Source organism: Cnephaeus nilssonii (assembly GCF_951640355.1).
Source record: "Cnephaeus nilssonii genome assembly, chromosome: 14".
NCBI lineage: Eukaryota > Metazoa > Chordata > Mammalia > Chiroptera > Vespertilionidae > Cnephaeus > Cnephaeus nilssonii.
The window spans coordinates 39,652,577-39,663,487 of NC_137085.1; the positions used below are offsets into that span (position 1 = coordinate 39,652,577).

A 10,911-nucleotide genomic window follows, 5' to 3' on the forward strand; every position below is an offset into this window, starting at 1 on the left:
CAGAATTTTTGTTGTTATTGTTTAAGTTCTAAAGTTTTAGCAATAAAACTTATACCCATGAGGACAATTCAATGTTCTTAAAACTGTAAGTACAGAAATGTTAGTTTCTTTTTTGAAAAAGAGGCTTTGGTTTCTTGTGTAAGAACTACGTTAACTGACAGAGCGAAGGGTGGGCTGAGAACAACTTTCTTAGAGGAAGAATCAGTTTCTCTTCCAGAGAGGAGCACCGTAAACCTTCCTTCCTGGAATAAAACATGGCCATTTCTATACAGCAAGGTCTGAATTAGAATCCCTGGCTTAGAACTGTTACCTCCAAAGAGGACAGAAAAATAAATGTCAGAGAAAAGAGGATTCTGAACAATATTTTGCACAGAATTAATTTCTGAACACCAGCTAAAGATATATCCTTAGCTCGCAAACCTATGGAGTTGATGTTATCGAGTCATCATGAGCTTTATACATTTTGCAAACATAAAAGTCCCCAGCCAATCATGAATGTCACAGTTTGCACGGGTCTCCTGGGCTGTGCCTGTAGGGTCCAGACACATTTCTGCAGGGCCACCCTGATGTTCTCTTCCACTAGGCAGCTACAAAAACAAAAATAAAAAACAAAACAAAAACCCTCGACTGCCCTATCCAACCACAGCCCAAGGGAAATCAGATTAGACCTGTTTATGAACATGCTATGTCCTCTTCCCACCCTTTCTCCTTGGTGGCTCAGTTGGTTGGAGCATCTGGTACACCAAAAAGGTGGTGGGATCAGGGATTGAGCCTGCAGCTGAGGTATGTGCCCTTGACCGGAATCAAACCAGCAACCCTTCAGTCCACGGGCCAGCACTCTGTCCACTGAGCCAAACTGGCTAGGGCTCAATGTTTTGTTTTCTTTCTCTCTCCCTTCCTCTTTCTCTGGAAATCAGTAAAAACATATCCTCCGGTGAGGATTAAAAAAGAATTTGTGACCAGACTTTCACCCCAAAGCTAACGTTCATTTCCCATTACTATCTTCTGCCTCTTCCTCCAATGAAAGCCTAGTCCCTAGAACAGTGGTCGTCAAACCGCGGCTCGCGAGCCACATGCGGCTCTTTGGTCCCTTGAGTGTGGCTCGGCATTAGAACCACTTCTTCAAAATAGACTCGCCCAGGCCGAAAACCGACTTCTGCGCATGATCCACGAAGTTTCAATCGCACTGTACGGGCGCGCCCGCACGTGGTATTTTGTGGAAGAGCCACACTCAAGGGGCCAAAGAGCCGCATGTGCCTCGCAGGCCGCGGTTTGCCGACCACTGCCCTAGAATATCTGAACTCTATTAGCCTGTCTTTATGCCTAAAGTCCTATTAAAGAGTACAGTGGTCCCCCTTATGCCCAGGGGATAAGTTCCAAGATTCCCAGTGGATACAGGAAAACACAGATAGTACCTATATATATATACTACTTTTCCCCTACAAATTCATACCTTTTCACGGAAAGGAAGCACTTGTCTTTGGCATGTCCAAATTGTCAGCATCCTTACTCTTGTGCTTTGGGGCCATTATTAAGTAAAATGAGGGTTACTTGAACAGGGGCACAGTGATACCGAGACACTCCATCTACCAAGACGGCTACTACATGGCTGACAGGTAATAGTAGTAACCGGGAAAAGGGATGATTCCTGTCAGGCGGGATGGTATGAGATTTTATCACACTACTCTGAAGGAGATGAGATTTAAAATTTATGAATTGTTTATTTCTGAAATTTCCCACTTTATGTTTTCAGACAGAAGTTGAGTGCGGGTAACTGAACCATGGGCAGCAACGCCGTGGATCAGGGGAACTACGGTAGTTCAACTGAAAAGGGAATTCCTTCCCGGAATCTTGTTTTCAGCTCACCTTATTTTTAAGTCAAACACCTTTGGGAAGGGGATTAGGATAAATCCATGATGGGTTTAACACAGAAGGTGTGAGGCGGTGAGTTAGTTCACTCTCAGAGCCCTGTGGAACTGAAATGAGAGGAAACCAAGTCCCAGATGATGTCAGTGAAGAAGACCAGGACGGTCCTGACTGAGATACTGCTGTGAGGCTCTCTGGGCATGTGGCCCTGGTCCCTTAAGGTGCCATCATCAGAGCTCGAACTAATGGCTAAGGTAATCGGGCCTGCCTAAGGTTAGGTCTGAAGAAGCAAGGACACCTAAGGGGAAATCCATGGAAGAGTAGTCACAGACCCAGGCCAATCGAGGGTCAGAGTATATCCGAAAGGCCCAGGTATGTTAGCTAAGTGATAGGGGGCATGTGTCCAAGCAGGAGAAAAGCAGGCCAATGACCAGGGTTTGGGACAGACAAAGCAGCAGATACCCCAATGCCAGTCAATAAGAGGGTGCCCCACACGTCAAGACGTCAGAAAGATGCAGTACCAACCAAGTACCACTGTGGAGAACAGAACTCGTACCACGCCAGTGCCAAGTCCCAGGGGCCCTTCAGAGGCCCCATATTTAGATATCCAATCGCTCCTAGAGACTGGGAAGGCACGAGGCAAAGGTCAGAAGCAGCCCTGTGGCTGGGCCAGGCTTCCTGAAAGAGGAGCGGGCACCACAAGCAGTGACGCCTGCTTCACCTTTCAACTTAACTCGGGCCCCACCCGGGTCTTTGGCAGCTGCTGGGGTGCCTTAGATTTGGAACCTGAGCACAGAGGAATGAAAGAGAATGATGTATTCTCCAACAGAAAAATAAGGCGGAAAACAGTCTCTCTGGCACACCATTCAGAAAATAGCTTTGGAGGGGATGGTTTCTGTTGTCACATTTCACAGCCAGTTTCCATGCCTGAAAAACGAGTGAGAATGCCTTCAGGGTAGGTCCTCCCGGGGCGAATGATGAACTTGCACTGACTCACCCAACAACGGGCCCCCAAAGCAGAAAACCCTGTCAACCCGGCGAGGCAACGTTTTAGGGAGAGTCGTTCAGAATCCGGTTTTCAAGCGAGGCACTATGAGGCTCCGTGGATACTTCCCAATGTGGAGTCTGAGACCTGCCAACTGTGCCAACAGGCTCCCAGGGCTTCTCTCAGCCGGGCCGCCCTCCGCCATGCTCAGAGACACTGCAGTTGGAGGGGTCCTTCCCCCAAGTACCGGCTGGGTCAGGAGGTTCATCGAAGACACAGCCACACCAGAACACTCTCCAGTGGAAGCCACTGCTTTGTCTCATGCAAGTAAGTTGATTCAAGTCTTTTCTCCCTAGACAAGGGAGGGAATCCTGAAATAGAACCAGTGAGTTTCTCAGAACCAAGCAAAATCCCTGGAGTGTCAGGCTGCCGGAAAGACTCCCTAGCGCTGCCGCCGTCAGATCCTCCTAAAGGGCCCAAGGCGGCCCCTGTCACAGTATTCACTGAGCTTTTCCCTAGGGTCTGCCTTCATTTGAATTCAGGCTGCCCCGAAATCAGGGGCACTAACCTAGGAAAGAACCACACGGAATGTCTTCTTTGGTCCCAGGAATATAAAACCAAGGTAACTTACCAAATGCTGAGGGATGCTAATGAGCTTTAAAATCCCACACTAATCAAAATGCACAAACACAAAACTATCCCCCACCTCTTACCCCAAGAGCAAGTTGAGGAATTTTCCTTGTGACTCTCTGACATTTCTACAGATGCCCAAACATCAAGTGGGAAAGGACTGGCGGCAAGAAGGAATAAAAAGGAGGTGGCCGCAGCAGCCCCACCAACGACTTGTGTACGTGATTTAAATCTCTGACCCTCTTTAACCCACGCTGCAAACTAAACACCCACAGCTATTGTTAACCCTCTGACAAACAGATACGCAGGTAGGTAGAGGGCTGATAGGCAGACATTGAAATTCTCCATTCCTGTGTAGAACAAATTCTTGTTTTCCACGGACTGCTACACCAGACGAATGACTTTCTCTTTAATTCGGAGCAAATCTCTCCAATCCACAGTTCCCTGTGTGCACAGCAAGTCTCCCTGGCTTCTCTGAGAGACGGAAAAGCTCAGCCCCCGTGCAGTCAGGCGAACGTGGATAGGCGGACATATCAAATTATTTCATTTCTGCCCAAGTCAGACGACTTTCCCCCTGTTTTGTCTACCAAACCCTTCCTCAGCATTCGAGACCCTGCTTAAATTTCCCCTTCCTGTGACGCGTTCTCAGCTTCCTGGAGCTCCTTGACCTGCACTTCCCAGTTCTCTGGTCACACTTTGATGCTATCTCCTATGACATGCTTTGTAACGTTTCTGTTTAAGACAAGCTCACACATTTTTGGAAGGAAGGTCAGTTGGTACAACCCCTTTGGAGAACATTTTGGAGATGTCTTTGAAAATGACAAGTCACGTGCCTTCGAACAATACATCAACCCCTCTGTCAGGACTTTCTCCTGTAGATTTATTCACGAGGTAAGCAACAACTTATAACAAAAGAATGGAAACAATCTAAATGCTCGCTAATGTAGGTCTGGTTAAATAAATACAATAGAATACCATGCGGTTGTTCAAAAAGAACTAGGAAACTCTCATTATACTGATACCTAAAAATTTCCCCCAAAACTCCTGTAATTTGTTTGATAGAGAATCTCCCCCCAACAACCCAGCTTTACTGAAGTATGATAGACAAATTTATAGAGAATCTTGACTTAGCTCACATCAGCCCACGGAAAGTGCCAAGTGCATTGCATCTCTCTCTCTCTTCTCTCTCTCTCTCTCTCTCTCTCTCTCTCTCTCTCTCTCTCTCTCTCTCTCTCTCTCTCTCTCTCTCTCTCTCTCTCTCTCTCTCTCTCTGACAAATTTTGTTTTCCCCTGGGCAATAAGCAAGGGAGCACACTTTGGCAATGGTTTTCATTGGACATGAGCTATAAGGTAAAGGAGATTAAAATCTGCCACTTTGGTGTAAGGGTTATTTTGAGCTGAAGGCAGGTGAGTAAAAGCAGACACAGGAAGGACTCTTTATCCCAAGCATGTCAAACTCAAAGGCTCACACGGGCCAAATAAACAAGGCTTAAGTTTATGTGGGCCACAAAAAACAAAAGCTTCAATTTTCATAGAAATGTAGTTTTATTTCGATAGAGACATGCTGAATACAAAGGGCTGAAATGAGTAATTGTTTACATAAAATAATAGAACATTTTAATAAAAATTAATATTTTTTCTTGAACATTAAGTTACCAGACACTGAATAACTGCACAAATAAGTGTAACGCAAATAAACCTATTTTTCTTGTTCTCTGAAAGCAAAATATTTCCTGTTGCGCACACCAAACAAGTCAGTACAAGACTAATGATGTGGCCAAAACCGGTTTGGCTCAGTGGATAGAGCGTCGGCCTGTGGACTCAGGGGTCCCAGGTTCGATTCCGGTCAAGGGCATGTACCTTGGTTGCGGGCACATCCCCGGTAGGGGGTGTGCAGGAGGCAGCTGGTCGACGTTTCTCTCTCATCGATGTTTCTAGCTTTCTATCCCTCTCCCTTCCTCTCTGTAAAAAATCAATAAAATATATTAAAAAAAAAAAAAAGACTAATGACGTGGCAATCGGCTGCTAAAATACTCGCTGCTAGTATTAGTGGAGAGAAATGGTGTGCCTGAGCTTATGGCACCATAGGGAAATGAATGCAACATGATTATAGTAATCAGTCATTAGTGAACGTTGTAGTTCATTATTAATAATTATGTATAACACGATATTATGAAAATTAAGTTACAAAATTTTTATTAAAACATTTCTTACATACTGTTATAATGTCTGGGCTGCAAAAATATTCATTGTGGGCCGCATGCGGCCCGTGGGCCCCGAGTTTGACATGCTTGCTTTATCCTCTCCCTATCGGCCTAAAAGCAGGGCATAAATTCCCCTTGTGAAGGTACCCCTCCCAGCATGTCCCCATACAAGAAAGAGAACAATCCTTATCACTGGAGTTGGAAATGGCACCTGAATGAGTCTGTATAAACAAGCCTTACTAAAATGGCCCTTATCTTTCATTAGTTTCCCCATATATTTACCTTCCCACAGTTTATTTCCCATAGAAGCCTGACCCTCTTGTTCTTTGTCTAGTCACACTTAATCACTATTTGTTAAAATGATGTCTGAGCTTCCAAGATTAACCACTTCTTTGGGTTTTTCACTTCTTTTCTGTATATTCCCAACTATATATATAAAAGCCTAATATGCAAAGTGTCCCCTTGGGATTTCAACTGGCTGGGAGTTCGATCGCTCGCTATGCTTTGCATTGACCACAAGTGGGCAGCATGGAACGAAGGAAGGCCCCTGCTGGCAGCTGGGGAAGGGAAGCCCCGGCCAGCAGCTGGCAGCCACTAGGGACCCTACCTGTGCACAAATTTCGTGCACTGAGCCTCTAGTGTAGATATAAAATTAAAAACAAAATAAATTTTTATGCATTTTTCTTCTGTTAATCTATTTTTTTCTCAGTTTAATTCACAGGACCCAGACATAGAACCTAAGAGGGTAGAGGAAATATTTTTCCTCCCTTACAGAGGCGTGTCAGAAAAACTAGTTACTAGTCACAATGAAGTCCAAGCAGTGGGAATGTTAACACAAAAGGGAGGGGACCCCCACTATTTTCAGAAGTAGTGCTGATGGACAGTGCCTCCAGTCTTTGCTACTTTATGGTGAAGCTACAAGATGTACCCAACCACAGTCTCCCTCACCTTCTTCCAGACAAAGACTTCATTATGTATCAAGACTTTTTATGTATGTCATGCATAAAAAGTTTAGTTGCTATGCAGGTACAAAGAAATAAAAGATTATTCTATTCTCAGAAAGTATCTAATAGTCTAATACAGACCTATTGAAAGAGGGGTTATACAAAGCAAATATAAAAAATACAATTGCGCCCTAACTGGTTTGGCTCAGTGGATAGAGCATCGGCTTGTGGACTCAAGGGTCCCAGGTTTGATTCCGGTCAAGGGCATGTACCTTGGTTGCAGGCACATACCCAGTAGGGGAGTGTGCAGGACAGCTGATCGATGTTTCTAACTCTCTATTCCTCTCCCTTCCTCTCTGTAAAACATCAATAAAATATATTTTAAAAAATACAGTTGCATAAGTTAATAAGGATGGCTGCCCAACAAGACCTCGTCCAATCTAACAGAATCCTCACAGGTTTCTCTGAGCAAAATGCAGAGACTCCAGTTAAGGCTTGTGTTCCATTCCTGGGTCAAACCAACCACTTCCTAGCTTTGAGACCTCAAATAGTTTTCTATTAGGATCTACCTTTTAGGGAAGTTAAGATAATCAAATTAGATGGGGCATTTAAAGTTCCTGGCACAGTTCCTGACACTTAGGAATAAATGTTAACTATTAGCACCACCACCACCACCATCATCATCATTACCCTGTCATTTTCAAGGGGTTTCTCAAACTTTATAATGGAGCACCTCTGACATTCATCTATTAAGAGGGGAAAAATATATATGAAAGTTCAGATGGTTTTGGATGAAGACCTTTTTTCTCTCAATGGTGTTATATAAGCAGCATATGTGTGACATCTTTGAGGTTTGTTTTTTACTGTGTATACAAAAGAACCCAAAACATTGGCATTTGCTTCTTCAGTGTCCCACAAATTTATTTTCAGAAGACATGTGAAATATGTATGCTGCTTTACTTCCACCATCAAAATCAATACTTCCAGCTACAGTGGAGGGTCATCAAACCTGCTTTGAATGCAAGGATTGTAGCCACATCTCATTCAATATCCTTTGGCCCATTTTACATCAAATCTCAGAATAAAGTCTCTTTAAAAAAAAAAAAAAAGGCTTTGTGAGAACATAAGTCGTTTTCTCCACTCCAACAAGCCGGACCGGTTCACCCTAATTTAACTGCAAGGCTCCAGAGGGTGGCTGAAAGGAGCAGAAATGCCACATGTGTGTAAAACAGTAGAAGGTAAAGAGGATTCCATAAGGAATGAGATAAACCACAAAACTGTGACACATTTTAGCAGATGGAGTACCATAGTGACACATCTAACAATCAGAGACCTGGATTGGCCAACAGTGACCATATAGGAATTAAAAACACCAGTAAACAAGGGAAGGTTAAAATGTGACAGAATTGATCTTTCAAGCAGAGGACAGGTGATACTATAGAGAATATAGGAAACATGGCAGCCAACAGCAAGGCACTTAAAATGGAATCTGATTCTGTTCTGGGAATAACTGTTTGTATTTTCTTTTTCCAATGAAACGGATTTGAAAAAGAAGAAAAAAAAACTGGGGAAAAACAGTGGTTATCACCAGATGATAAGTAGGGATGGTTTTTATATATTTATTATTTTCTAAAGGTTCTATAATAAAAATATTACTTTTATTTTTAACTACAAGATTTTTTTTAAACAAAATGGACAAATCAGCCATTCACTTGTAGGAACAACCTAAAATTAATCTGTGCATATGTAAATTTCCCCCATTAGACTCAAGACCCTCATGAATGAGAACCTATTTCATTGTTCCTTGGAATCCTAGTGTCTAGCACAGGGCCTACGTATATTAAGAAGTGCTTTTGGCAAATGAATTTTGATTGTGGGCAAAATCCCAAACAAGGTGACCCCTGGTATAGCCTCAGGAAGGAAATTAAGAAAATGAAAAAGAAATTAAATGGCAGGGCTTTCCCACAAGCAGCTGACCAGCATTTGTCTGGGCAGCCTCCTTTCCAACAAGGTCCCCTCATGGGGGTACTGCCAATCAACCTGATAGATACATTAGCCCACATTATAGCTTAATGTTCCTTATTGCTAAAACTTCCCAAAAAGTCCTTTGTCCTCTCTCACCTAGCTGTCCTCCTTCTCATATTGCCTATGAACTGAGCCACGCTGGTCTGCCCGGTTCTTGCTTTGCAGAAAGCTAGAGGGACCCTATTTCTAAGGTGACCTCATTTGAGTTTGGATGTCATTTATAAATGTGTGAGGCATCCCAGCTGTCTCTAAACAACAGTCATTTTCAACCATTTGCTTTCTGGTTTGCTGAAGAGGAGAAAGCAGTGATGCTAGACAACAAAAATGATTCCTGGGAGTTTATCCCCAACTGGTAACACTAGGGTCCTTAAACCACACCATGGGTGCATAAGTACACACTCGTGCACACACACATACACGTCACATTCAGTGTCCCTCCAGCTGCAGCAAAGACATCACTTCATGTCTAAAGACATTAAAAAAAAAAAAACCCTCATGAATAGCTTCTCAAGACATTCTTTAAAATAAAGTACAGTACTTTATTTAGCTATCAAATAATAACTATGCTTTGTTGAATACTTGAGGTCATGATTCACATCTGAGTTTAGAAAGTGGCCACCTCCTACATATTCACTTAAAATGCAGATTCCTCATCAGATTCCACATCTAAAGAATCACAGAGCCCAATTCTAGCCAAGCCCCATCTTTGCTCGCAGCAGAGCCAAAGTCCCAGCAACTTTCTCCATACCCAGCCCACCAAAATTTACGTCTTCAGTGAATCACTATTCCACATATGTGAGTATGTACACAATTTTCAAATCAAATGACTTGAAACTAACAATGTATGTGGGCAAAGAAAGAAAACTGAATCATCGTGCAAGTTGTAGTGCTCACTAAAGTTTAGAAAAAAATCAAGGAAAAATTAATCACTGAAACTCTATGCCTTGCAACAGAGGTTCCTTTGAAATGTAAATTGATATTTTTCAGCCTGTGCTATACCGAAGTTCCATGAGATGGGGAGGAAAAAACCTGAGTATGTCAGAGCTATTTATTTTCCGTTTCCTGCGTTTCCCATAATTACCTACCAAATGAAGGTGGGAAAGTTTGTTATGCAGAACTGATCTGAAATACATCAGTCCCTTTTAAATTCTCTTTTCTCCCTATCGCAGAAAATATTCTAGAGTAAAGTAAAAAAAAAAAAATGAACCGGGACGATGGGCCAAGAAAACGGCTTTGAGTAATTTAGTAATCGCGCCCTCTCCGGTGCAGAAGGCCAAACCACGGGGGGGAGCGGAGGCGAAGGTCTTGCCTTGCACGATAAAGTGACACTTCCGAACCGTTCAAGCCGAGATTACTCTGCCGAGGCAGCCGCGATTGTTCTCGCCATGAACCCGAGTTCAAGTTTTCTAAATGTTTTTCCCCCAAGATCCCGAGATCAATTTCAAACGCTGTTCCTCTCAAACGTCCCAAAGGCGCCTCGCTCACCCACCCCACCCTGCAAGCAGCGCACTTCCTGTTCTCTCGGGCCGGTCAAGAACTCTAACTTGACAGTGACACACACTGAAAAAAAAAAAAAAAAAAAAGGAAGTGGCTACAAGACCATTTCAAGACATTTACTTAATTTCTTTTTAAAAGGGAGACCAACAGCCCTGTCCACCAGGAAAGTTTCAATGGGACGAAGCCATCACGCCCGCTTGAAACGTCGCAGAGAAGGTCAATGCTGTAAAACCGAGGGCGACAGCACTTTTAAAATACACTTTTTAAAAAATCTTCGAAATCCTCTCGCTATCCGAAACGATGCCTCCCCCTTCAGCGAACGCAACAAAGCTAACACACTCCTCTCCCGGTGGGTCGGACCCCGAGAGCGAGGCTGCGGGCCGGGTACGTGCCGGGTCTGCCCGGCCAAGGGGCAGAGAACGCGCGTTGCAGGGCACCGAGGCGCTCAGGGGACCCGGCCGGCACCTCCCTTACCTGGTTTGACCGGTTTGGGTGGCGGCTTCGCCATCTCGCTTCCTGGAGCAGCTGATCCTAAAAGACGACGCACGAAAAGCCAGCCGGCACGCCGGGAAACCCGAGCTCCTTTTCTGTCTGGTTTGCAGCGGTGCGCCTGCCTCCGAGGACCCGCGCCCACCCTTGGCTGCGGGACGAGCGGACGCAGGCAGAGGGGCTCGGCGCAGTCCCCGCCCCGCCCCGCGGCCGCCCAGCCGTCCGGAGCGCGCGGCCGGGCTGACGAGGAAGTGGCCGCCGCCTCGCCGAG

At 44.5% G+C, this 10,911-nt stretch overlaps 1 protein-coding gene across 1 annotated transcript in view; it reads right to left on the minus strand.

Moving 5' to 3' along the window:
• The window catches only part of OSTF1 (osteoclast stimulating factor 1), a 60,696-nt gene extending 49,842 nt beyond the window's left edge, over window positions 1–10,854 (minus strand). Inside the window, exon 1 of the mRNA XM_079790182.1 lies at window positions 10,626–10,854. Within this exon, the coding sequence (XP_079646308.1) occupies window positions 10,626–10,659 (34 nt within the window). The 5' untranslated portion in view covers window positions 10,660–10,854. The remainder of the gene's footprint in view (window positions 1–10,625) is intronic.
• Between the last annotated feature and the right edge of the window lie 57 nt (window positions 10,855–10,911).